General features: G+C 45.4%; 1 protein-coding gene across 2 annotated transcripts; it reads left to right on the forward strand.

Moving 5' to 3' along the window:
• Positions 1–2,494: 2,494 nt before the first annotated feature.
• On the forward strand, positions 2,495–27,838 carry RMND5A (required for meiotic nuclear division 5 homolog A). 2 transcript variants are annotated; one of them, XM_035547420.2, is made up of 9 exons: positions 2,495–2,690; positions 6,890–7,032; positions 14,056–14,190; positions 14,365–14,465; positions 19,740–19,906; positions 20,814–20,979; positions 23,541–23,643; positions 25,470–25,624; positions 26,998–27,838. In XM_035547420.2, exons 1-9 carry the CDS (start codon positions 2,549–2,551, stop codon positions 27,059–27,061), a joined length of 1,176 nt encoding a protein of 391 aa, XP_035403313.1. In that variant the 5' UTR covers positions 2,495–2,548; the 3' UTR covers positions 27,062–27,838. The 2 variants fall into 2 exon arrangements, with proteins under 2 accessions (XP_035403313.1, XP_050566634.1); XM_050710677.1 differs by lacking the exon at positions 2,495–2,690 and adding an exon at positions 4,531–4,577.
• The last annotated feature ends 40 nt before the right edge of the window (positions 27,839–27,878 follow it).

A 27,878-nucleotide genomic window follows, 5' to 3' on the forward strand; every position in this document is an offset into this window, starting at 1 on the left:
CTGAGCAAATATTCCAAGTGTGAGGAGAATGAAGCACGTAAGTTCCACCTTTTAACAAAAAAACAAATCGGGGATCTGCTTTTACACCACGCTGGCAGCAAAATTATTTTACTATGATTTATGAGAGAATGAAAACAAATCCTGAGGACTGGGACAGCCGTCTTTTCGTGTCAGCCAGCCAAATCTGAAGACTCTGCTGCCCGCTGATAAATGGCAAGGGTTCCCCTCCTCTCCGTCCTCTCCTACGAGCAGCTGCTGACTGCGCAGCCTGGGAGCGTAGACAATAACCTGCTTTCTAAACTCAGCCTCCTGTTGGGAACGTGAAGACAAGTATTGTCATTTCTGAAGTCACTAAAACTGAAGACTGAAAATCTTACTTCCATCCCTTCCCCTGTTAAAATATTATCGTGCCCTTCGTTTTGGGCAGTTCAAATATTGCTGCGTGCCAAGGTAAATTTCAGCAGCCTAATGTTTAAACGACCAGAAACCCGCTCTTCCTATGAGTCAGCCTGCTCTGCATTTAATTGTTAGGAGTTCACCAGCACGCAGTCTCTGGATGTATATTTTAAACAACACAGGTGCATCTCAACCGTTTTTGTGCAGGACATGAAGTTTTAGTTGCCATTAACTGATGCTCATTAAATACACCAACAAACCTGCAGGAGAGCATCCAAACAAAATGACAGCAGCCAGACGACGCAATTATATGCGGAGGGATTTTAAATTAGAGGATGTTTCCTACGATCTGCAAGCGGCCAAAAGGAAGGAGACTGAACATACAGGTGTAATTCTGCAATACGACGGCCAATATCCGACACCTCAGCTAAAGCACTGGTAATGTAGGTGAGGCGATCCTGACGTGACCTAGCAGGGAATCACCGGTAATTCTGCTTGGAGCACGAAGTCCAGCCTCGTGCTCAGAGCGGGGTCAGCTGGGACACCAGGCCGGGGTGCTCAGGGCCTTTTCAGTCCGGAGTTTCACTCCTGGTATCCGACGGTCACTCCTAGGCAGCTGGTGTTTTCTTTCTTTTAACAGCGCGAAACCCTTTATGACCCTTGGAAACATCGGGTTCTGTTTAATGGCAGATGTATGTATACGCACACACGTCAGGAAAACCTGCTTGAACGTCCCGAGATGACACAAGTGATCACTGTGGTAAAGAACATAATTAAACCAGCATGCTAATGACGTAACCCCTCCCCCCCAAGGCATTTGCATGTCTTTATGCATCATGTATGAGCACATGAAGAGCATGAATGCAAACAAAGGCAGCTCTTTGGGCCTGAATCTTACAGAATGACGGTGACCTGTAAATACCTACACGAGTCATGTCTTCTGATGAGAGAACACTGTTTTTCTTGCCTTATTTCAGCCGTATGGGCACAGATGAGGCGATATAGCTCCAGACTTGGACCCCACACTGCTTTTCACAGCATCACAGGATTGTAGGGGTTGGAAGGGACCTCGAGAGACCATCGGGTCCAACCCCCCTGCCAAAGCAGGTTCCCTAGAGCAGGCTGCCCAGGCAGGCATCCAGACAGGCCTTGAATACCTCCAGAGAAGGAGACCCCACAACCTCCCTGGGCAGCCTGTCCCAGTGCTCCGTCACCCTCACCGTGGAGAAGTTCTTTCACATGTTGGTGCGGAACTTCCTGGGCTCCATTTTGTGGCCATTGCCCCTCGTCCTATCCCCACAAACCCCTGAGAAGAGGCTGCCCAAATCCCTTTGCAGATGACCTTAGGTTTAACGGGGTCTTCGGTTGCGCCACGCCGCAGAAAACACAGGGGCGCGTCTGGCTTGGTTTGCTGTTTCCACATGCTGAAACTGGAACGAGAACGTTAAGAAAGGGGTACCGAAGCGAAGCCGTTTCTCCCAGCTGCGCCTCTACCAGCTGCTCCCCAGCCCCACGCGCAGCCTTTCAGGCGTCCTGCGGCCGGGCCCCTAGGGCTGCGCTGCTCGCGGCCTCCCGCGCCCGGGGGCCGCCTCCCCTGACTGGAACTCTACCCCTCGCCCCTCAGCGGGCCCCCAGGCTGCCCAGCGAGGCTTCCCGCGGGGGGGTCTCGGGGCAGCAGGGCCCGGCCCCGCCATCCCCCCCCCCCCTCAGCCCAGCGCCTCCCCCCCCCGCCCTCCATCTTGCCCCTTCCCCGTCCCCATGGCAACGGCGCCGCCTCAGGCCCCCGCCCTTAGCTGCCCGCCGCGCTGCCTGCGCGCAAACCGCCTCGAGGCCCCCCCCCCCGCTCCTCCCCCGTGCCTCTAAGGAGCGAGGGCTGCCCGCCGCGCTGCCTGCGCGATAAGCGCTGCCCCTCCCTCTCAGGGAAGCCCGGGGCTGTCCGCGGCGCCGCCTGCTCCGTTGGTGCTCGAGGCCCCCCCCCCCGCCCCCCCTCCCGGGGTGGCCGCGGCGGTGCCTGCGCGGAGCCGGGCCCGGTGGCGGCGGAGGCGGCGGCGGCGGCGGGGCCGGGGCAGGGCCGGGCCGGGCCTTGTGAGGGGGGGGGGGGGTGGGGTCGGTCCCGGGCCCGGTGTCGGCAGCGGCCCTGGAGGCGTCCGCCATGGAGCAGTGCGTGACGGTGGAGCGGGAGCTGGAGAAGGTGCTGCAGAAGTTCTCGGGCTACGGGCAGCTGTGCGAGCGGAGCCTGGAGGAGCTCATCCAGTACGCGGGGGGGCTGCGCAGGGAGATCCTGCAGAGCGAGAGTACGTGGCGGGCCCCTAAAACCCCCCTCACCCCCCTCCTCACCCTCCTCCCCGCCGCCGGCCCCGGCTCCTTGCCCCCTTCCCTCGCGGCGTGGGGGGTGAAAAACTCCCCCCCCCCCCCCCCAAAACCGGGTTAAAAATACCTCAGAACGGGGTTAAAAACGGCTCGGGGCGAATTTGGGGTGCGGGGCCTCCCCTCAGCCTCCTTTCAGCTCCCCCTCAGCCTCCCCTTGCCCTCCCGTCAGCCTCCCTGCCCCGCTCCCCCCTCAGAGAAGCCCCCGGAGCGCAGGATGTGAGGCGAAGGGAAGCCAGCCTTGCTGCTCCGTCCCCTCCTTTTCCCTTCTTTCTCTCTGTATTGCTCGCTAACTGGCTTGCTGGCCGGGTTTGGAGGTGTGGAGGGCGAGGGCTGGAGGTGGAGGCAGCCCCCCGAGCTTTGGGTCTGTTTCGCAGCCAGCCCCGGGCGCCTGCTTGGGAAGGCGGGTGTGCGAGGCAGGCTGTAAACGGGAGCAGCCAGAGCTTGCCGGATCCCCGAGCTGGGGGTTGCCTGCCGAGCGCTGAGGCAGCCGAAGGGATCTCCCCGAAGCCGTGGAGGAAGCGAGTTCGGATTAAAAGCAGGAACTGGCAGGCTCCGAGCCCAAACTCGAGGACGAGCTGCGCTCCGTCGCGGCTTTCCGGAGCCTGCCTGTGTTTGGCTCGGAGGGGAGGTGTTTGTTTGCTGTGGGCTTGTGCAAACGCAGGTGCCAGGCTCGCTCACGGGAGCGCGTGGTTCCAGGAGCGTAAACAGGAGCCTTGTGGAGCTGCCCTGTGCGCACGGCGACCTGCATGGAGAGCAGATAGGGAACTCCGGCTCTGAGGCGACTGTTTGGGGTGAAATAACGCCCGGTCCTTCTGGTTTTGTGCTGAAGGGTAGCTCGATAGGTGCCTTCCGTGGTTATCAGAACGGTTTGGGCTGGCGCGTTAGCGACGGTCGGTAAAAATGTTTTCACAAACAGGTGCTGAGCTTGCCTGGAAGGCTCCGCGGCACGACCCTCGCGCTCGGATCGATCCTCGTGGGGCTCCGTGGGGCTGGTTTGGCAGAGATCTGTCTGCGGGAAGCCTGCTCTGCATCCAGAGCTCCTGCCCGCTTCGTAGGAACACAGAAAGGGGTCAGTGCGCTCCCTCCAGGCTGCTCCCCGGTTTTCTTCCTGGCTCAGCTTCAAGTTTTTGGGATTGTCTTGTGAAGGCCCCGGCACTTACCAAAGAAGTGGTGATCCTGGCCCCGCAGAGAGCATCCCGGACCCGGCTCTGTGTGAGTCAGGACTCCAGGATGAAGCTGATGTGTTACTAGTGCGTGCTCAAGCCTTTGGGAACTCTTTAAGTTTTGGTGTCTGTGCGTAAGTGGCTTTCATGGGGGACAAAATTCTTATTTTGTCTTTAGTATCTTATGTATAAATCCCTAATAGGAGCAGGCATTTGCAGCTTTTACGTCCCCTAACCTGAATATTTCTGAAAATTGGTGGGCATGGAAGCAGCCACACGTCTTAACGTGGAGTTCGGGGGTCAGAATTTCGGAAATATCCTTGTGTAAAGCATTTCAGAGGGGAGAGGAAAAAGGAAAAGAACAACTGAGAAACCCAAACCAACCACCCCACACTGCTGCAAGAGAAATCCACGCTGTAGGACGAGGATGGAGAGCAAAGAGGCACGAAAACGCCTTAAATAGGCAGTGGGTACGGAGAGGAAGTGGGTGGAGAGAAAGAAGCGCTCGGAAGCTGCTTCAGTCTGGAGGCTGCCCTGGCTGCTGGTGGTGGTGGTGGTGGTTTTCTCCCCGTCACACGGCCTCGTGAAACTCCCTGAGCTGTTTTCACCTGGAAGCCTGAGCGCAACCAGCCCGGCGTGGACGGGAAGGCAGCGTTTGTGTTTGTTTTTCTGCCCCTCGCGTATTCCGTCTCCTGCGGTAGCCGCGGCAGCGTTGCTTGTTCTTCTCGGAGGCTGGGAGCGAGGGAGTCTGCTCAGTGTCTGCGCCCGGCTGCCGAGGGGTTTCTCTGATGTCGTGCCCGCGTTTTTTTCGCGGGGCAGCGAGGGGCTGCCTGCGGGCTTGCTGCTGCTGATTTCTTCCCAGCGAGCCCGAGTTTAATTAAAGCTGGAAGAGATGGGGGGGGGGGGGGAAACCTTGTGCAAATGCGCGGGCTTTTCCTTCTTCGTTGTTCCGCTGTAGCTGTTTTTTCCCCCAATATGTGGTGGGGGACGGTAATCCATTCGCCTGGGGTAACAATACCAGCGTGTTTGGGCTCTAGCTCAATGGGGTTTTTTTTCCAGGAAAAAGTGACTATTAAGAGAACGCGTTTTATTTTCTGCCCGTTGGGCCGTGCAGATCAGGGCAGTGAGCGTTTCCATTGCGTTTGTTGTGTAACCTGACTGATCGTTTGCGTCTTGGGGGCAAAAGCCGTGAGAAGGAAACCCCAAATCCTTTCTGTGACTCGAAGTGCCCAGCGTAACACGTAAACAGGAACGGAAATAACGCCTATTCCTGAAACGACTTTAGGAGGCCAGCTTCAAGTAACGGTTCAGCGAAATTTCACTGTTAATTTAGGATGCGAGAAGTCAAATTGGTGGCTGAAGGGGCTTCTTCAGTCCTGTTGTTCCTTATCCGTTCACGGGGAGAAACGCAGAGCTCTCTTCTCCCTCTGCCTGGGAGACGACCCCTAGCTTCGTGGGACTGCAGGGGGGGAGAAGTTAGGGCTTGTTTCTTTTTCCCCTCTCCTTTAAAGCCATATCTGGTGCAAAAGCACTATTACGGCTGCTCAACCAGGGCTCGTGCGGGTGAACCGGAGCTGTTTGCTTTCCTGAGATGAACCAGTTTTGGTGGGTGACAACTTCAGCTTCTTTTTGCTCTTGTCACCAACGGCCGAGTTGGAAGTTGGGGTGCAGAAGAGGAGGCAGAGCAGCGAGCGGCTGCTAAATTCTTCCCTCCCCCTCCGATTGCAGCCTTTTTCTTTGTGAGGCTGGATTTCCTTTGCCCTCTCCAAGGCAGGCCGTGAGGAGCACGTTGTAGTAGTTGCAGTTTCCTCCTGTTGTTCTGGGCTTGCCAGGCCTGCAGCAGCAGTTGGACACGGCGAATTTTGCCTAAACGTGAAATCCCAGCGGTGAAACCGCCCCTAAAGCCTGCTAAAATGCAAAATGAGAAGGCAACAAAACTCGATGCAAAAGTGGTTGGTTGCTTTTCAAAGCTTTCTTTTAAAGAGGTGCTTCGGGTTTTTATTTTTCCCGTGAAGGCTTTGGGTCTGGAATGTTCGGAAATTTATTTCTGGGCTGGTCTCCTACTTAAATTAGCCTTCCAGTCCAGCCGAAGGCCGCTCAGTCTGTGGCCCTAAAGGAAAAATCCTTCGTGCAGAATGGACTTTGAGGGAGGAGAGACCTCGGGAGGTAAGACCGGGAAATAGATTGTCCTTGTGTGACGAAATTAAAAACAGAGAGAGGTCTGAAGTAAAGCACAGAAGGAAGTACATATGTTTTTCTGACTGAAGCTCCTGAATGGTACCTGACTTGTGGCACGAAGGTGCGAGTTGTTAGGTGAGAAGAGAGAGGGAAGGGCTTGGGAACGCTTCATATCTGTTACGTTGCCCACACTGGGGTCCTCCAGCATTGCGCTTGCTGGTTGGACAAGAGCTTAAAAATATCCTATTTTCCAGAGGAGGAATCTTACTGACCATCCTCTCTTTCTTCTTGTAACTCTTTGATGTCTGTGGCCAGGTCCTCGAGGGGCTATTTCTCATCTGCCAAGGAGAATTAGAGACCGACTGGCTAAACTCCGAGGGGCTGTTCCCTCCAGTCAGGAAGCAGAAGTTTCATTCTTCCAGGCAGCTCCCGTCCTCAGGGAGCTGCCTAGAAGAAAACCCACCCTGGAGCAGGGTAGGGGCTGTATCCCATTACATTCTGTGGGGTTTTTGTGTTTCTTTGAGTTCTGTGTATTACTCTGCTGAACCCAAGCAGGATGCCTGAGGTATTTACATTAATTTTTTAAAGCGTTGCATTTGTTCGCTGTTACTGTGTACCGGACTGGCTTCCTAATGGGGTGAGCCGTGTCCTGTGCGTCTTACTAAATTGCCTTTCTTTCTTTTAGTACCATTCCTTGTCTCCGTCTAGTGCTGCGTACTGGGCGATTTGAAGTTACCGTTTGTTTAGAACGAAGCTGGTGATCTTCCTCTCTTCTTGTTTAGATCAAGATGGAGACTTGTCAGGGACGATTTCACTGGTCATGACGCAGTGCTGTAAGAGGATAAAGGACACAGTTCAGAAACTGGCCTCCGACCACAAAGACATTCACAGCAGCGTATCCCGAGTTGGAAAAGCCATTGACAAGGTGTGTATGTTGTGGTTTCGCTGTATTATTGCGTGTATTCTACAATGTGTGCTCCTTTTCAAAATTTATACTTGTGCTACAATTAATCTTAATTAAGCCTTCCTGTTAATTACCGAAGTATAGGGTTGGGGGCAGAGGTTAGACCAGGCGAGGTACAGCACTTGCTTCAGAACTCGTGTACAGAGGCCTCCTTTTTGGAGTACAGCTCAAATCTGTAATTTCCGAGAGAACGCACCGCGTAGGTACCACTACACTTAGTAATCGTGTGTTATATTTGTGTAGCAAAGTGCTTCAAGATCAGTCTCAGTAAGAAATCTTATTTATAAACACACGCTGCGTTTCTAATTAATCGGCAGTAGCAAATGACTTAAGTGACGTTCTGTCCTAGAAGGCAGCCCAAAAGCTGATAGAATTTTTCAAGCAGGCGTTTTGCACGTAATCCAGGCGTGTTGTCAGTTCTTAGGGCTTAATTTCACAAGATTTAGATTGTTTTTAATGGGAGTAGGGTACCTTCAACTTCTCATAGTATCTGCAGCTACGCTGTAGCAAGTAGTTAATGTTGTGCAGCTTATCTTTGAAGCTTCCTGCGTGAGACATTCTTAGGTGAATTCCAGGTTCAAGAATAACTGGGATCTGAATTATTTTTGTAGGTGGATATTAACAATTCTTTGAAACAGCTCAGAAAAGAATTTTAGTACTAACTGATGCTACATATGGACTTTCAGGTCATGCTTTTCTCCTTCTGTCTGTTCACTCTTACAAAGTAGTTCTGTAGGCAAAGGTTCCTTTACTTGCTTTTTTGGACTTTTTTATATAATACCTTCATATCAGAACATGCTTATGTTGTTAGGGTATTAACGTTTGGTGCGGGGTGCAGTTCGTAATCTTACGAGGAAGACGCTAGGAAATGGGTCTCTTCAGCTGAACAAAGACACTTGTATCGTGGCAGAAAATAGATTCTTTTGGTTATCTCATGGCTGTCAAGTTTAAATGGTAATCTCTTAAAGTATGATTTCACAGTAGCACAACAAGCTGACAAAGTAGTACGTAATGCTGCGTTATTGGGCAGGATGCCTGTGAAACTTTTCTTTTTTTTTGCTTCTATCTGTGGTTGACCGTCATGATGGAGGGCTGAAACTTCGTACTGAGAGCTTTAACCCAAGCATCGCGGTTATCCAAAGCTTTAGGACGCATCTGTCTCTAATCCTTGCTGCTGTACCTAAACCAATTAACTAGAGTAAAAGCCCATCCTTATTACTGGCTTGAGGCCTGAAATAAATCTATGTAATCTCGTCCTGAGGCTGAAACTTCCCGATTCTGCCTTGGCAAGTGGACTTTGTGTGGAGGAGCTTCCAGGTTTGGCTGTACCTTTTTCATTGAAATAATCTGGTGAGGAGGAGCATCCCTAGGCCTTACAGAAAGGGTTCTTATTCCGTGGCGACCGGTGGCAATGTTTCTTAGATGCAAAGAAGACAATGCATGCCAGCTTAATAAAGTGTAAACTTGAGTCTAGTCTCCAAGTTGCTGTTTCCGTTGTCAAGTGCATTGTCCAGTGCACGGTTTTTGTGGTGTTGTTGCTGGCCTAGCCTTCTGAGTTTTATCTGCTGTTCTTATTTTAAAAAGGGTAGCTGTAAATGAAAGCGTTTGTTAAATTTCACATACTTGGCTTTGTAAAACAGCAGGAAGGGACACACCAGTGATCTGCTGTGTGCCTGTACGGTGTCACAAGGGCTGCTTCAGTCACGTGCTCAAAAATAAGCTCAGCTCGCTGGATTCAGCGTGCTCGTTCCTCTGGATTCTCAATCTTGCCTAGTGTCTGTAACCTTTACAACAAAAGGCTAGAAGCAGGAACTCTGTGAGTCCTGCTGCTGACGAAGAACGCGTTTTTATGAAGTTCAGAGCCTCGGTTAGGATTATCTCCTTAAATGTGAGCTGTTCAACATGCAAGTCGTTTGATTTTTACTACTTTTCACTAACTTGTATATCTTGAAAAAAAAAATACTTGAAAACATACCTGGAAATCTCAGTCTGTTTGTCAAATATGTATAATGTTTAAATCCAGGTGGAATTTAACACTTCCCTGGACTGTGACATTTGAAGGAAAATAATCTTCCGTATGCGTTTAATGTGTTTTCTACCTGCTGCTGGAAAACAGGCTTGAAACCTAGCAGTGAGCTCTTTGCTGGCACCTGAGTCCCATAACCTATGGAAATTGTCCTCCCCACGTTGCTTCCCAATAATATACTTAAACCAATAGAAGTAATTAAGTGTAATTTATGTGGTGAATTGATTCTTGACACATTCCGGACAAAATATTACTGCTCCCTGAATAAAAACGCTTGTTAGAATTTAAAGCAGCAGCCCTGGCTTTGATTCACGAGATGCGAGTTCTGCTTCTGGTGTTTAAATCCCCATCCGGCATTTTTCTCATTTATTTTATGGCCGGATTAACATCTCTGGAACAACAATTACGGTCGTTTTAGCTATGTGTGCTCAGGCACAGGTAAACATAACTCAGGGTTTTATTGCCCGCTTCGAGGTTGGGCGGCGTGCTAATCCTGGTGCCAATTTCGTGTGACACATCCAGGTGACAGCGGGTACACGTAGGATCACCACGCTTCCTCCTTAACGAGCTTGGACTCTGAAAGAACTTGCTGTATTTCCTGCTTGTGGCGATTTTGGGGTTAAATTCCCTTTTTTTCCAGTGTTGAGGAAGAGGTAGACCTGTCTGTAAATTTTACTTCGGTCGGTATTTAATCGGTGTAGTTGTTACAGAGGAACTTGGATCAGACCTAGGTCTGTCCGCAGAGCTCGCCCTGAGAACAGAAGCTCCTCGGTCATTTAAAAAATGAACTTTGAGGTTGGCCTGAAATATTACTGGCGAAGTTGAAGCCTGAAATGCCAAGGCTTTGTGGATTGCTTTTAAATTAGCAGTTCCTCAAAAGTTTAGCTAATAAGCTGGGCTGTTTTTCAAGGCGGTTTTTGTGCTCCCGATCTTTGAAGGTTCCCTTTTCTTCCAAGGAGCTTTTTCTTCTTCGAAAAGAAATGTTTGCGTGCAGTTTGCTCTGTGTTGTACCAGCGTCTGCTCCACTTCCCGAATTCCTCATGCCGTTGTTGTTCAGCAGGTTGTTATCAGATAGCTCACCCATCGGTCTCCCTGTAAATCACATGTCTGGGATGATATGAGTTCATCCCCAAGCACGTTTGGTGGAGCAAGTAAATGTTTTCCCCTCTAGCAGCAATCTGAGCGGTGGTTAAATGCCTTCATTCAGGACAGCAGGTCGGATAACTGGTTAGCTCCTTACATTTCCCCCCCTCCCCCCCCCCGAATTTTAAGCTTGTCTTTAAAAGGCCTACATTTTAATCCAGATTTTTTGGGAAAGCAAGGTTTGGCTCAGTGTTAAAATAAATAAATAAATAAATAAGGTATACAAAGAAAAAACCTTTACTGAACATAATTATGTTGTCGTGAGGAATAGGGCTAGATAAACACAGAGACTTCGCAAGTTGAGCACTATCTTGTGAACCAGCAAACCGAACAAAGAACACAAACAAGTGCGTGGTGTTTGTAACGTGAGTCAGAATTCAGGAGGGAGGAACGCACGAAGTAATCTCAGCTGGGAAACCGAGGAATACGACTGTCGTTAATCCTTCGTGTCGTGTTGTTCATCTGGAAGGTTGTGTGTTGGCCGAAATGTTCCATCGTGTGTGTCTCGAGTGCCCGTATTCCAACAGGTATCAGTAATGTGCTTTATGTAAGTGCTATATGTAGCACATAATGCTCTCCGCTTCAGCACTAGGCTTCCTAGTTAGGCTCTTAGAAAAAGAAGTTGTTTCCCTGGAATAAGCACTGACACGCTTCTAAGCTTAAAACCTGAGAAGTGTGAAATAAACTTTCTGGAGTTTGTAACTTAAGGAATTCGTTTCAACTTCTGCGGTCTGGTTAAACTCCCCGTGCTAGCAGTGAGCTTACTGTTAGCTCACAACAAAACGAAACAAATCTCGGAGATGCGTAGTCACGAGCACGCACGGCTTGCGTGACGATTATGAAATGAGTAAGCAAGAGGGCAGCAGCGGTTTGTGCCGGGTGACTGTCACTCACTGTAACACGCGCAGTCGCTTCTCGAAACTGCTCGGGACCCACTGGAGGCAGAGCTGTAGGGTCCCACGTATAACAAAGACCCCAGAAGTCATGACTTTAAATAAAAGTTACCGAAGCGAGGACCTGGCCAAGCGTGAGTTATCAGAGAACAGGTGAGGGGGAAGGGGAAAAAAAAAAAATCATGAGGTCCCCAGATTGTGTGATGTGACTTGAAGCCATAGCAGGTAGGTCGCTGTGAGTCGTTATTAACATCTTTTATGGTATTAAAAAACAAAACCACACAATTTTCAATGGGGTTTTGAGAAGTTTCTCAAAGCTTCTAGGTTTGTTGCTTCAGGACACTGTGTTTTCTTCAAAATTACTTTGAAACAGTCGAGAACACACAAACCTCAGGGATATACAGCTCTGCAGTAGCTTCGGGACTGCAACCAGAAGCGACCGCTGTATGTGGTGCCTGCTTGCTTTAGAAACAGCGTGGTTTAAGTTAGAAGCTTGCATCTGAATGATTTGTAGGTGGTTCTGGCACCTCTGTCCCCAGGTAACCAGGAGGATAAGAAGATGTTTAAGGCACTGGTTCAGCTCAAACAGCTGGTAACTGCCCAGAAGAACAGAGCTGCTCATGGGGTTATACGAGTGCTAGGAGTTGAAACTGGATGAAGAATAACTTCATTGATAATTTGCGTTACTAATGACTTTTTTTTCCCACCCCAGAAACCTAGGTAACGGAAAGGGGTTAAATGTTCTTGATACTGCCTCTGTGATTTCTTTAACGCCTTCTCTGTGGATTTATGCTACCTGCTAGGGGTGTTTGGAGAGCGATACCAGAATCAGCAGTGGTGCTGAACCTCAAAGGCTTCAGAGGATGGGCACAGAGAAGAACACGTATTTAATCTCCGAGACACTGATGTTTTCCAGCACGCAGCTTAAAGACGAGCAGCATGACGGGGAGCTTACAGGTTGAGACCCCCGGTTGGAAACCTTACATCTGAGACTTGGATCAGTGGCAATGATCTAAATGCTTGTCTTGCCCCGCCGTCTCCAAAAGATGGAAGAGAATTCCCTAGCCAGGGGTTAGGGTTTTCCTGGAGGTTTGTGAAGGGACTTGAAGGGCTTTGAAGCTGCGGGCGTGGGGATGAGGAGGCTGCCCCTTTCTCTGACGATGCAGAACAGCATCAAAGCGGTTTCAGCCCCCGAGGCTGGCTTCTGAAGCGTGCTTAGGTAGGTGGTACCTGCTAAAGGAAAAGCAGCGAGGCACAGCCCTGTGTGCATTCACAGGGGAGCCCTTGGGCTGAGAGCTTGGTGGCTGGGTTAGGTCGGGGGGAGCTCCGGCACAGACCCTTGAGCCCTTTGGGTGCTGTAGTGGGTGCGTTCGCCCTAAATGTGGGGATCAGCATGCTGCTGACCCCTCTCTGCTTCCCTCGATGCATTTCTGTGCGTGTACCTTAGAGGAACTCTTCGTTGCTTCAGGTGAGGTAAACCTGGTGTTCACGAGAGCTGCAAGGATGCTGTTCCCTACTCTTATTAATCGAAGACTCTCCTTCAGACTTGATCAGACTCCTGAAATGGGTTAACAGGAGGCTCCTGAATGCTTCTGGCGGCGTTGCCCTGCACGCGTCTGTTGCCTGGTGCGTGTTTTCCCAAAACAGCGTCTGACTCGTTGGGCTCCTGCTGCAGGTCAGAGGCACTGCAGCCCCGGGGCGCACAGTGCTGGTCTAACGTCAACCCGCACTGCCTGCTCCGGTCCGTTCTGGAGCTGATCGTCCAGCTGTGTGCTGGCAGACCTTACACCCAGGAGGATTTTAGCTAACCAGCATTACACTGGCTGAGAGCAAACCCGTAGTATCTGGTTGGCAGGTAGCTCGTGCAACCTCTGGGTCGATTTGAGGCGAGCGTTTGTGCTGGGTGGATGTCCCCGTGCTGTGCTGAACCCGTACTGTCACAGAGCCACAGCTAAATCACTGTTAATTTCACCAATTTCAACCATTCAGTGAGTGATGCGCTGCCTGCTAGACTCCGCTCCTTCTGCAGAAGGTTTGTTTTGGGCCACGGGTGAAGGTTTTTCTTCAAATTAACTTGTTTGCCCTGAGCATTAGACATGTTAGCGGTTAAAACCCGGTTTTATATCCTGGGTTAGAGTAAGCGCTGCTCTCATGCTGCCAGGAGGCGCAGTGCCAAGCAGTGCCGAGTGTTGCTAAGAAATCGCTGTGACAATATTTTTTACTTATTCTTGGAATATGTCCGCGGGCCACTGGCCTAAAAATACCCAGCAGTGGGATCGTCAGGGTTGGACCCGTAAGAGATCTCTCAGATCTTCAAAGCTCATCCTGTTGCTGGTGTCTCGAGGTCTTCAGAGGATTGAATTTCATTGTCATTCGGAGGGTGGGGAGAAGTGGCATTTTCCTTTTTCAGCATTGCCTGCCCCCCCCAGCTACGTCAAAAATCCGTGAGTTAAAGCTTTTACTTCCAATTTGGTGCGCTGTGGTGACAGTGATGCATTGATAACGCTATTTTGATGTTTAGCGTAGGCGATTTTGTTTTCTGTTCCCTATGCTTTTCAGTTTTCACGTATGGCAGAAGCCTTTTCTGCAGATACCTCCTCCAGAAACGCATCGTGGTCTGGTAGCCCCTTTATTAGTTAACAAGATTTCTAATTTGCTAGTTAACTTGTAATTTGTCGGTGTAATTCCATATGCTGGGTAATATTCAGACTTGAAATGAGCAAGGCGAAGGATTCCTTCTGTACGCAGGAGATAATGAAGCAGCTGACGGATACGTTTCACGTCGACCAGGAGGTAATTAAGGGCAAACTGAGCAACAGGCAGAAAGCACCCGAGCGGAGACATAGGTGTCGTGCATAATTAAAGAAAAATTACGTGCGGTTATTTGTTCCGACCTGTTAAATGTTAATTTGTACGTTTCAGAATTTCGACTCTGACATCAGCAGCGTGGGGATAGACGGGTGCTGGCAGGCTGACAGCCAGCGAATCCTCAACGAGGTGATGGTGGAGCACTTCTTCCGACAGGGGATGTTGGATGTAGCCGAGGAGCTTTGTCAGGTAACGATAAGTACGGATGTTGAATGTTATCAAACGTAAAACGTTACTCTTTATGACAGCATCCTTATCTGGATGTTAATGTTCCAGGTAAATATTGAAATTGTCAGAAAAACAGCAGTTGAATTACGTATTTTTTTTTTTATTCTTTACCTAAAGCGTGGCTTTGTTTTTCAGGAATCCGGTCTGTCAATAGATCAAAGTCAGAAAGAACCATTTGTGGAGTTAAACCGAATATTGGAAGCGTTAAAAGTTAGAGTTCTGAGACCTGCTTTAGAGTGAGTCTGCTCAGCTTTTTCTCCATTTTTTAATTCTTTAATAAATTCTTAGTTTTTCACTTTAAATACTATCTTTGTTTGGATGCATCCCCGTTTTTCTCTGAGATCTAATTGGTGAGTGAACCTCTTTCTTCTCCTGTTGTCCCCTCTGTGTCCCTTCCCATGGGACACAGTGCTTAATGAAGGGTCTCTTCCTTAGGTTAAGGATTAACTTGAATCATTTGTGATGTTAATTTAGGATTTGGGGAAGAAACATCACCTAGAGAAAACGCTGCCTGCCATGATGGTACTGCACCTTAGTTACAGTGAAACTCTGGTGAATCTTATGTGCAAAAGTCCCCTTATGAAGGATACCAGGACTTAATAAAGCTGTTGGGTATCCCCAAGCCTTTTGGCTTCACCAAGCCCTGGGGGTGAGCAGAATCAGGATCAACAAGCTCGCTGTTCTTCAAGCTAGTTCCCTTTTTAGAGCAGATAAGGGATCCTGGGTTGGGAAGAGGGAGTGGAAGGATAGGTGTGTACTTTGCAGGCTGTTGATGCTGCTCACTAACACTGGGTCGCGGGTATGTCCTTGATAGGCAGTGTGAGAAATATCTCAATAATTTTCTCAGAAAGGATCTTCTTTGTTTCTGACAGCAGGAAGTATCTCTGTGATCTGGGGGCTGGACTGAGAGTGAGATCTGTTAGCGGTGTTCCTTCTGAGCAAAATGATTCCATTAGTGCAAGAGTCAGTGGGTAATTCTGAATGCTCAGACAGAACCAAAGTATGGGGGAGAGCATCTGAGGTGTTATTAATCAACCCTAGACTAGGATATTTTCATGACCTGAATAGGCTTTACAACTATTAGACATCTAAGCTGATGCTAACAGCGACAGTGAAGAGGTGATGAAGTATCTCATGGGCTACTGCTTTATGATTTCCAGTAGTGGATACATAACTGTGCTATACCATTTCAGAACAACTTTTATTTTAAAAACAAGAAAATGCCAAACCAGCCCTCAACCTATTTTTAGTTTGTGGTTGCAAGACCTTTGGTAAGCCTAAGTTGGTCTCAAAAGTAAGAAAAAATAGAAGGTTACTAACAAGATACTGTTCTAAAAATAGAAACAGTGAAATAAAGCAGATTCAGAGTTTGTTTCATTCCAGAGCACAATTCATACACTTAAAGTACCTTTTTTGCATTATTTGATTCAATACATTTTCATAGTAACAAACATTTTTTCTCCTTTTGGTGTGAACCAATGCAGGTGTATGCCAGTTCAGAGGTCACTGGCATCTCAACTAAGTGCGGGGGCACTCTGATATTCAAACCTTGGTGTTCCTGAACTACATTCTGGATTATGCCTCTGGGTCATGCAAAGTTTGGCCCAAGTAGTAGTTGAATATAGTCACACAGATGAAAAGCTCAGGTGGTTTGTTGCCTTTGAATTGGCTAACCGAAGGGAAGCAACACTGAAATGCCAAAGATGTTACAGCTGAACCAGAATCTGATGTCAGCACATGAAATACCACAGTTCCTGTAGTTCCAGTAGCAATGCAGCTGTTGTAAGGGACGCTCGCTGAGGGACAGCACACTGCTCTTACGGCCACCCGCTTCAAGTCACCAAACTCATTTTATCTCAGATTAGCTAGGCCCTGTGGCTAACTCAAGGCAACTTCGTCATATCTCGTAGCTCCTGCAACGTGTTAAATATTTCTCGAACAAAGGAGAAGGCATGGTCCTTCTTCAAAGGAAGCCTTATTCCCCAGGCAGTTGAGTGGATAGACAATAGGGTGTATTGTTAGCACAGCTTGCATGTGGGTTCCCCCCCCCCCCAGCCTCATTTCTGTTTATAATGCCGCTTTTCAGAGCAAAAGCTGTCTGCCCCTGGGTTTGCCTAGTGCTGAGCATGGATGCTTATGTAAAAAAACATGCTGGTTAGGGAGGACAATCAAAATGTGGTGAATGCACAGTTATTCCTCAGAAATTCTGGTACTGGTGAACTATTTCACAGCACCGTATAGTTGTGTACTTCTAATATGAGTATTAAATATATGACGTTTCCCATATTATTTGACAGCAGACATGGGTGTTCAGGAGGAGTGATAGAAACTGCATGGTCAGCTCCAGGAGAAAGAGGCCCTGTGCGAGAGGAGCTTGGAAGGATGGCACTGTGCTTTGGGTGGAAAGCTTAACAAATGGCTAAAATTGTCATAAATACAGCTTCAGGGGTGCATAAAAGCAGTCCCAAACTGACCCGTTACGGGGCTAGGCTACTGACAGTGTTGTTGAAACAGATATAACCCAAACCCTGCTGTGATTCTATACCAGGTACACAAGGATTATTAATTACAATATCATGAACCGAGAAGGGGGAGTGTATCAGGGTACCCATGTTAAGTTGTGGAAGGTTGGGATGAAAACAGTAACTGGTCTCTCTGGCTCTGCTGGTGCTCTGCAGTTGCTGCTAGGTTAAACTCAGTATTGGAAATTGAGCAAAAACTCGTTGCTCCTGGTCACTACTATCTAAGGGGAGCTGGCAGATTAATAACTTTTTTTTTTTAAAGACTTTCAATGCTTTGGTGATGGAAAGAAATACCAAATTTAAAACAACACCCCCCTATTTGTAGTTTTGTTTGGTTTTCTTTTCCTTCAGATTTTCCTACTAGCACAAATTCCAACACTTACTAATACCATACCTTAGAATTAAACGTAGTACAACTGGCCATAACGTTTGTCTTTTTCTTGTGGTTTTCGACTTAATTTTGTAGATGCTCAATCTGGGCCTGCACACACACAGCTGTGTAATTTCTGTGCCTCCGTAGGATCCCCTTTATTTCCAGTGACCTTTCTCATTGGAGTTTGGTGATGGGGGAGGGAAATCCGTAGATTCTTTTTGGATGGATTTGGGTTTTTCTGAGCCCAGGTGGGTCTCTGTGTGAAGTTGTGGCGGGAATGGCGTGCAGGTTCAAAGCATTTGGCCATAATCTCCCAGGGAAGAGGTATCATCTTCTCGTATGTCTGTAAAGCAGGAAGGTCCTGCTATTTGTTGGGACCTTTGGGACTTGGTTTAAAGTTAATTTAATCTTTATTAGGCTTTGTGGAATTTGTTTTAATTAAATCCCATGTGGGAGCTGGAGGAGAGGTCTGTGTATCTGTGGTTTGTGTAGTGTACCGTACGTATCCTTTAAAAAATTCAGATGGATTTGAGTCACAGAGTTAAAGGCGCTGTGAAAGCATCATTCTGAGAGGAGTTAGGAAGACAGATGTTGTGATTACTGATGATTTTGGGCTGTGATAGGGACTATGTGCGTTGAATGTTTTAAACATCACTTATTGCTTTTTGTTTGTTACAAACCCTTTGAATAGGAACAGAACACCCTAGTCCAAACACCTCAGGCCTTGCTTCTGTGGCTGCTCCCTTCTGATAAAAATCTGTGCTGCCACTCAGAACAACAACAACAAAAAAGGAAAGCCTGCCTAAAAGCTAATTTGGAAAGACAGACTCTATGTCAGCAAGATGAAGCACCGTGCCACGTGGGCATGCGGTTGTGAATATTGGCAGGGAGAGGATGGAGGCTCCTTGATGCCTCCCTTTGGATGCAATGCAGATTAATATCTCATTAATGGGACTGTGGAACTTCAACCTCATATTGATATATTAGTTTTATTGTTTGTTGATATCATCTTCTTGTCTTTCAGCTGCTTATTGGCTTATGGCTGTCGACTTCAGGCTCTAGTTTTTGTAGTTGGGAGTGAGCTTTATTGCCAGTAAACCAAGTTTAAACCACGGACGCTGACCATTTAAAACAAATAAGCAAAAAGCAAAACCAAAAAGAAAACCAAAACAAACACCTACCCCGCTGTCCCCCCCCAACAAACAACAATAATAACAAAAACACACAAAACCCACGTGGTTAGTGAGAAGATGCCTGGTAGAGATTAGTGTTGGCAGTCTTCTGAGGCTGCTCATCTGAAACGCCTTGAAATTAGGGGCAGGAGGGTTTGCTCTTGGTTCAGAAGCCACGTTTTTCACTCTCTCTCACTGAAGATTACTGCTGCCATTGGAAAGCCTGCCCAGTAAAGTCAGACTCCTGACGTTTTCAAAGCAAACTGAAGGTAGACTTGGCTTGTTAATGGTGCATCTTCAGGCTAGCTTTCCTTGAAAGCTTTACCAGTACTGTAAGAATGCTTAGTTTTCTTATTTTAGTAACGATTAAAAGGAACAGAAGCCTCATATACTCCTTCTATTTAAGGGACAGACTACTTCACTCCTCGCTAAAAAGCGAAAAGCTCTGCTTTGCTTGATAGGGCTCCCACAGTGCAAATAGTATAACTAATTAACACTAATGAGAAACAGATGTGACTGAAGAACACAAACTTGAAGTTCTTAAGAGGAAAAGATTGGATTGATTTAGGCCTGACTAAACTGAATTTAAAAAAATGGATAAAACCTAAATAATATCACTTTTTAAAAATGCATTAAAAAATCCGGTTTGTTTTACTTGGTGCCTGTTTAAAAATCAGCCCATGCTATAAGGGAGCCAAACGTTGGAGTTGTCATGGTGAAGGAGACCCAGAAAGTGAGAAGTATTTTTATTGTCCAAGTTGAAAATAACACAGAAAACAAAGTTTAGCAGAGCGACGTATGGTATTGAAATGAATTTTGCTTCCCCCCCCCCCCCCCCCCCCCCCACTCTCAGTATAAGGTGGTCTGAATCTTTTTTTCTTTGATGCTTCCATGGACGTACTTCCCCTCTCCAGGGCAACATATGCATGCATGTAAACGCAGTGGCCGAGTGGAAAATGTTTGGGGAATGAGGAAGTTGGAAAATATGTTGTTGAAAGGCTTGGTCAAACCTGTTTAACATGCAGCAGCAGCAGGCTACGTGTAATTGTTAAGATTTGGTGACAGAGTGGTATTCATCCAAATACAGGAATTAATTTCAAATATTTCTCCCTTATGTTGTGACCACATCAGCGTTGCCTTCCAGCCACTGAGTGCTGAATCCTGCTGCTGTGTGTTCGTAGACAGAGGCGAGCTATACAGCAGTCCAAAAGTACTGCCACCCTCCCTGTGCTGTGCGTGCTGCAGAGCTCCTTACTTGTAAAAGCTCCTTAATTGTAAAAGGTCTGGCTGTTTTCTGGGCTCCACGTAGGCTAACAGAAGCTCAGGGAACAGTCATATTCTTCTTGAAATAGATGTTTGATAATTGTAATAATTTCATATCGTGTAGGCTGACGTTTAATTACTCCCGTGTCATGTCCCTTTGTACCTCCTCGTTTCTTCCAGGTGGGCGGTATCCAACAGAGAAATGCTCATGGCACAGAATAGTTCGCTGGAGTTTAAGCTACACAGATTGTACTTCATTAGTTTATTGATGGGTGGAACAGCAAATCAAAGAGAAGCACTTCAGTATGCAAAAAATTTCCAGCCGTTTGCCCTAAATCATCAGAAAGGTGAGTAGGGTTTTGATCACACTGAGGGGAATAAAGCCCTTGGATGTGGCACGTGGTAGGAAAATACAAATCATTTTCCAAATGTGTTTTAGTCCATTATTTTCCTTTTATTAGAGGCTTCTTATTTATACCTTTAATATGCATTACTTGAATCCTTATGACCTGATTTAAATCCCCTTTTTTTAAAGAGGGTGCAAAGTTATATTTTAATGCCTGCAAACTTTCTTGAATTCAGGGTTTTTGACATCTTAAGTAGCTACTTGGATTAGTTATTAGTATAGTTACAGTAGCTGCTTAGATTAGAGATCTGGAATAGTCCTGGTGTCAGGGTAAAGTGTTAAAAATGCGCAGCAACATTCTTGGAGTAGTCATCTGCTATTTTCTGCTGCGTGGGGTAATATAAAGAGATACCAAACTTTTGAAACAAAACAGTGCATATTGAATCCAGCATAAATCCTTATTTTTAGTATGCTGTATGTGTCAGAAAACTTCAAAAATGCTAGTTTGGAATTAGTCAATAATACCCACTTCAGCCTCTTCCTGGATGCAGAGCCACAGTTCTTCCTCTCTTTTGTGATGAGTATTGTTAATTTAAAAAAGGCTGTATCTAAAAGCTGCTGAAAGCCTATAGAGCATTAAAGTGAACCCTTTTAAAACAAATTAATAGGCAGCATGCAGGTGCTTGTAGGGGAGAAGAGACCCTCCATCTTTTTGTAGTAGACTGGAGTTCTTGTAGACATCTGTTCTGTGATGGCTGTAATTGTTTTTTGTAGAGGTGAGAATATGTTTTTGATTACTGGTTTGATGTATGTGCCAATTCTGCCTGTTTTCCTTGTAAAAGCTAAAACTGTAGACGCTAGCTTTTATTTATAGTATGAAATAACTAACTATTCCTGGTCCCTCGCAGATATTCAGGTTTTGATGGGCAGCCTGGTGTATCTGAGGCAAGGTATAGAGAACTCTCCGTACGTTCATCTATTAGATGCAAATCAGTGGGCGGACATCTGTGACATCTTCACAAGAGATGCCTGTGCTCTTCTGGGTCTCTCAGTTGAATCACCTCTCAGTGTTAGGTATGCTGCTTTTCGCTTGCTTTTAAGACCAGGTATACGGTGTTTTGGCTTCTGTTTCTCGTTGAGGACAAAATAAACAGCTTTTTGACAAGTAGCCTGATCTAGCTTGTGTTAAGTAAAAAGTATGATAACAATTGTCTCTAAAAAGACTTGTGAAGATTAAAATTCACGTTTCAGTTTGCTGTGCTTTCCCAGCTCATGAGGAAGCACCTTTTCAGCTCAAAAGGAAACGTTCATAGGTGGAATTTGGCTTCTGTAGTTTAGACATCAGTGTGAAGGATGAGGGTGGCAATCAGCCATTTATTTCCACAAGCATGTGAAAACTGTTCCTGCTGTGTAACTGCAAAGAACTAAAATTTCAGCCATGATTCTGTCAGCACTTGATCATCTCTCTTTTTAATCCACACATTACTTTACCTGTCTTCTCCGTACAAGAGTGTTCAAGTGTTATGTTGTGATACTAGCAGCTAAAATTTCCAAATTATTTACCGGACCTTATTTGCAAAGAAGGAAGAAGCACTTTGAAGCCCAGTAGCTAATCTGACAAAATGCAAATCTGTTGGAGGCTGTTAGAAATGTTAAGAAAAAAAAATCTGATCTAGCTTTTCTGAAGATAATGCAGATAAGCTGCTATTTTTCTTTTGGATGCCAATTGCCTGATGTCTTAATTTCCATTTCAAACATAAAATGGAAAATAAATCTTATGTATCTTTCGGGGAAAGATTTAGTACTTATCAGAAACTTCGTTATAACTTCTTTATATAAATATACTGTTTGAATGTGAATATTATTATAATGTGAATATTATTAGACTTCTGTGCTTAGTTTAGAGCTCTCTTAAAATTGTCAAACCTTCTGCTTCTCCCGTTTTGCACCACTGTCATAAAATACAACCAATTTCTTGAATAAATTATACCCATTTCAGGGTTTTATAGATACAAGTATTATTAGATACCTAAAACTTGCTTTTTACTTTTCATCTGTTTCCTGTTTCAGTGCAATTAGTAGCCACCATTTCATTTTCATTGTGCATGCGTTGACACTAATGCCGCAACTTTCAGTGCGAATGTCCAAGAGATTTTCAGTGGAGTGGAAAAATCCTTCTTATTGATGTTTGGATTTGTTGGATGCTTGCTTTGGGCCTAGTATGAAATCGATTGTGCTGAAGCTTATTTACTGTATAGGTGGTATCAACACTCTTGTCATAAACAAGACCGTTCTAAGCTGTGGTGACCTTTGTGTGCTGCAAATCCTCTAAAAAATAAACTAGCTTAAAGTGAGATCCCTGTTATAAAATGTGCTGCTTTCTGGAACAACAGTAGTGGTCACTTTTTTATTATTATTATTTAAAAAGGAAAAAAATCTGATAGGTTTCTCCAGTAGGCCTTTCTCTAAAGGCCTCACGGTCTGAATTACTGTGCGGAGTCAGTGGGGAAACTCTTGTTGTACTGAGGAGGCCGTGGTTCAGGGTCTCGAAGGACAGCAGGACATCAAATTGTCATTTGAATTTACTATTTCCTTAAGTTGGCGTACCCCGGTAGGGCTCTTCAAGAGATGTTTTCATATAGAGCCATAAAAGCAGTAGTGCTTTTATTTCCACAGATTTTTAGAACAGCCAATTGACTGGCAGGCTTCAGGCACGTCCCTCCCAGGTGAACTAGCCAGAGTGTTGTTGGAGAAACATAAAAACAAGTATCTGGAGGGGCAGAGTTGAGAGGAAGGTCATGACTTCTGTAGACAATAAAACTTGCACAAATAGTAAAATAACTTGCCAAAAACAGAGCAGGCTGCTACCGAGGTCAAATCCTGTTTCTGTTGCTGCTGATTTCCAGGCCTGTAGGCCTGTCACTGGACTTAAATTATTGTCCATCAAAATGTGGGTTGAGATGTGGAAAATCATGGTCATGCTTTGTGTTGTAATAGAGGGAAATACTTCAAAATCATGTGGTAATTTCTGGAAACGGGTAGCTCTCAGGGCAGGCAGAAGTGTTGTTAGGGCACTGGCTTGGTTCAGTTGTTTATTGCCCTTCTTGTTAGTCATGGCGGGTTGTGCTTTCCTTCCTTCGCTCACCTTCCTATGATTTTCTACTTCTGTTTTCTTGATTCAAGATGAAGGTGGAAATGCATGTTTCCTTACATGGTAATTACGTATTATTAGAGGATTATCAGTTGTGTGTGCACCTGTGGGTTACTTGTTAGACTTCATGCAGTCCTCCATAATTGTGATAGATAGCCAGTACCTATATGAGTTCGTATGATGTTTTCCTCCTGTACACCTCAAATCAAAATAGGTAGCATGGAAAATCACTTAAATTACAAGATTCAGAGCAGGTATTAACTGTTTTCAGTACAAAGCGTAGTGCCTTTGGGGTCCTAACCCAAGAGGCAGGCTAACTGATAGTCTGCCCCAGAACTCTTGCTCTTGAAGGGTACTTAGAAGTCTGGACATGAACTGAAAGACACGTACAGCACTCTTGTATCTAAAAGCTCTTTAAAATAGAAATACAAAAAATGGTTCTTTCCTAAGAGGTACATTATCTTAATATTTCCTTTCTCTGCAGTTTTTCAGCAGGGTGTGTAGCATTACCAGCTCTAATTAATATCAAAGCAGTTATCGAGCAAAGGCAGTGCACAGGTGTTTGGAACCAGAAGGACGAACTACCGGTGAGTTAACGCTGAGCTATTCCAGGGCACATTCTGATGGGGAAATACTGTTTTTTGTGCTGGATGTTACAGGATGTTATATTTGACTGCCACCTCCAGCAGCTCCAGGGCCTGACGTTTCCTCCTGAACAGAGACCTGGGGGGGATCTCTGTAGCCTTGTGGACGTGGCTGTTTCCTGTTTGTAGGTTCAACCCATGGCAAAGCTGAGCATGAATCACACACCCACACACACACAAAGGCCACTGGTATGACCAGCTATGCAGGCTGCCACAGACTAGGCACTGTCTTCAGCAACACCCACGTACAGGACTTGCATAAAACACAAGCATACAGCTGAGTCCCCTTCCTCCTCTGCGGCTGGTAAAGATTGAAATTCACTGGTGAAAATGCATACATGCACACACACCACACTCTAGTTTCACAAACACATTTGTGGACCCTTGAGTTTTATACCAGACTACCCACTCTGGGAAGGAAATACATCTCACAAAGAGACATTAATTTCCTCTGGCTAGGCTTGAGCTCTCCGTGGGCTGCTTCGCATTGACACTTTATTGTGTAGATATGAGGTGAAAAATGTAGGGCTATGTCTGGGGATGTGGGAATTGAATTGGGATCCAAAGCATTATGCTTCCAGCACGGCTCTTTTGTATGAGTTAAAATGAAGTTCAGTTGTTAAGAAACCCTGTTTTGTAGCTGTTGCAAGGTGTGTGCAGCTCTCCAGTGACCTGCTCCTGTTTTGCAAAGAAAACCTATTTAGTGCAAATTGGGCATGAACTGAATTAGCCTCATCGATTGTAGATAGAAGAGATTAATATATAGTATATAGCTTCAGTGCATGTGGTATTTTTTTATTTTTCTTCCCAGCTATTTTCTGTAACACAGAGTGGAACCTCCAAGTGTAACAGTTCCATGCCATGCTGTCCAGACAGGAATGTTTAACTAGAAAGTATTTGGGAAAAGACTGCTGTCAGATGCAGATCGGTTAATAGGTTTTAATATGCCTCCTTGCATGTTCTAAACTTAATGGTCTCCAGTGTGTACTGCTAAGGTAGCATGCGGATTGGAAATCTTATTTTCATCATGGAAAGGTAGAGAGTAAGTAGCATGAAGAGGTTATATTGTCAAATCTTGTCGGAGCCTAAGTCTGTCTGAACAGAATATTGGTCAGAGCCTGGAGCTTCAGCTACAGAAGCTGAGATTTTTGCAGTTGTTGATCCTTTCCTGAAATCATGGACACGTTCTTTTCTATTTGAGACATCATTTTCTGAAATCATTTGGTACAGAAAAACTCCTGCCATCAGGACCAGTGTTTTCTGCGTTGGTACTGAAAATAAATTTCTGGTACACTTTAATATTGATGGGACTGGTAGGTGCTGGGGGAGTCTTTGAAGAAGCTGCAGAACATTACCATCATCAGTCCAACGGCGTGTTGTGGTGTGCTGTTTCTTTTTTTTCTTGCCTTCCACCTTAAATGAGATCTGTCATCTGAACCACTTTGGAAATCACTGGCTAGAAAGTACAGAATGTCTTGGGTCATCAGCTCAATTTTCCTGCCAGAGTGCAGATCTGCACTAAAAAATGCACTTGTCTCTTGGCAGAATACTTTGTTTTCTTGGGGGTGGGGAGAAGCAACATAAATTACCATTTTTAGATCACAATTAAATATTTTTTGGCTGGGAAATTGTCAGGCATCAACACAATGGATTTTGCTGCCTTCACAGCTCAATTATGAAATCTGTTAAGGAAGGGCCATGACCTAAAGGGATAACTGCCTGGAAATGTAGTTTCCCAAGATAAATTGTTGTCTTTATTTCTTTCACAGATTGAAGTGGACCTTGGTAAAAAGTGCTGGTATCATTCAATATTTGCCTGTCCCATTCTCCGTCAGCAAACAACAGATAACAACCCACCTATGAAATTAGTCTGTGGTCATATTATATCAAGAGATGCTTTGAATAAAATGTTTAATGGCAGCAAGTAAGTACCATTTTTATATTCCAAGCAAAGTATAGACAGGGACAAATCTTAAGATTAGAGCATGGCATTTGGGGAAAGCTGAGTCCACAATTACGTAATTGTGGGAAGCTTGTAAATCTTGGGCTATGACTTTGAAGCCAGATAGCTGGGTTAATATGCTGGAGAATAGCATAATAAACCCTCTGATGTTGTAGAAAGTGAGATGACGTGAAGGAAAGTAGCAAACAGTAATTTTCCAAGCTGCAAACACCCTTGTGTTGTTCCACATTCAAACAGAGACTTTTGCACACACAGTTTTTCACTGGGAGCAAGGTTGGTAATGGTTGAAACATCTCTTTAAAAAATGAAGGGAGTGGGGAAAGTAAGCATCTGGGGGGGAAATACAGCTTAGTAATTGAGTGGATAGTTAACTATCACTCCTTAGATATCAGTGGGATGCCTATGGGCTTTTGGAAGGGAGGAGATCTGAGAGGGAGAACTATATGGATTTCCTTCAGGAAGAACCAGTGGTAATTTGGATTGAACGTATGCAGCTTCTGTGAAGGCTGACAGCTTAATTTAGAGTTGTAAGTTGTCTTGTGAAATCCATTGTGAAAATAAGTGACGCTATGACTAAAAACATTGAGTGGAAAAAAATAGAAGCATAAAGGTATGCTTTCATAGGTGACTTCAGCCATTTTAAGCCAGTAAAATCTCTGCTACATTACTCTGGTCCCCGATCATTTATTTCTGATGCTTTCATTCATCAGCTTCAGTGACAGAACAGCTCTGATAAAATTAACTCTCGGGGGTGAAAAGCCCAAACTTAGAGATGGAGAAAAATACATCAATCCTAGAAAAAAAATGTAGAGAGCAGATGGAATTGTATCAGTGGAGACGTCAGCAGGAAGGCCAGGCTGACCTATTTAGCCACAGCCTGCAGGAGTAATCTGAATCTAAGCGGGTTGTAAAATCCCAGTATTTTGGGAACCAGGAAGTAAAACTGACTGGATGTTAATCAAGTCAAACTGAAAGCTACCGGCCTGTTTAGAATGACTAAAATACAACAAACTAACCTCAAAGTTTAAATAAAAGATTAACCACGAAGAGTAATTTCTTGGTATTTAATGATTCAGAGGTGAGTGGGTAAAAGGTGAGGAAAATCCATAATTAGAAGAAAAAGTGTGATATGGTAACTTCTAGCGGAGCCTTAGAGTACATTCACTTCATGCTGTGGGGAGAGAAGAAGGACTGTCACCGCAAACTCGATACCATTGTGATGGAGGAAGAAGTTTAGTTCTTAGTTGTTTCAACAGTGCAGTCTCCAGAAAGTGCACGGCTACTGGGCTGCTTTCTGCATTACCGTGATTCTAACACGTTCTCTTTGTCCCCAGATTAAAATGCCCCTATTGTCCGATGGAACAGAGTCCCGGAGACGCCAAACAGATATTTTTCTGAAGTAAAAGTTTCCTTATGCAGTTCGTAAGTGACACTCTGAATTTCAGGTGCATTTCAGGAGAATTAAAACACACCTGTTCCATTTTATGCAGCAGACTGAGGACTCCTATGTTTGTATAAGCTAATGCTACAGAAACTTTGCCAACATTTAGTATATACATACCAAGTGGAAATGCTACAGAAATATTATTACCATAGGGCTTTACCTATACTCTTGGTCTCCATACCTGATCAAGTTACTACACCAGCAGTTGTCATTCGATGCAGGTTTTTGTACTTAATTATATGGTGACTTTTTACTTTTTAAAGGCAGAAATTGATCACCTCCCCCATTTGTTTAATATTCTTCCTGCTATCATTCTATCGATAACTGTCACCTTAGAGAATGTTTGTGGAAAAAGTTTTATTTCCTGTAATGTGTATATAATTAAAGGTAAATACTTCAGAAAAAAAAAAGTTTGATAAACTGAATAGTGGTTATAAAACTAACTTGTATTTTTTTCGCTGAAAAAGCTGTGATATATTCTGAGTTTTTCTTTCAAGCATTTTTTCAACTTTTACATAGAATTCAAAGTAAATGTGCATATATATAAAATATATTAAATATATAGCCCTGAGGGGCTACCCGTTAAAATCCATCACTAATTTATAAGGGTGGTGTGTGGATAAATTACTACTGGAACAGAGAGGGAATAGGAAATCCTGTTCCTTTGGTTTCGTGATCAAGAAATGTTTGTGTAAGAGAATATTCAATAAAACGAAATTCTGAAGTGGAAATGCTTTTAGTTGATGACATTTGCTCTCTGGCCTTTGTAGT

This window comes from Cygnus atratus, chromosome 4, assembly GCF_013377495.2.
Source record: "Cygnus atratus isolate AKBS03 ecotype Queensland, Australia chromosome 4, CAtr_DNAZoo_HiC_assembly, whole genome shotgun sequence".
Classification (NCBI taxonomy): domain Eukaryota; kingdom Metazoa; phylum Chordata; class Aves; order Anseriformes; family Anatidae; genus Cygnus; species Cygnus atratus.

What these genes read in the sequence shown, in the direction of transcription:
- RMND5A (XM_035547420.2), top strand. Translation starts at nt 2,549, where the DNA reads ATGGAGCAGTGCGTGACGGTGGAGCGGGAGCTGGAGAAGGTGCTGCAG. An exon ending in GGAGATCCTGCAGAGCGAGA is followed by an intron (nt 2,691 to 6,889) that starts GTACGTGGCGGG and finishes CTTCTTGTTTAG; the next exon opens with ATCAAGATGGAGACTTGTCA. An exon ending in AAAATGTTTAATGGCAGCAA is followed by an intron (nt 25,625 to 26,997) that starts GTAAGTACCATT and finishes CTTTGTCCCCAG; the next exon opens with ATTAAAATGCCCCTATTGTC.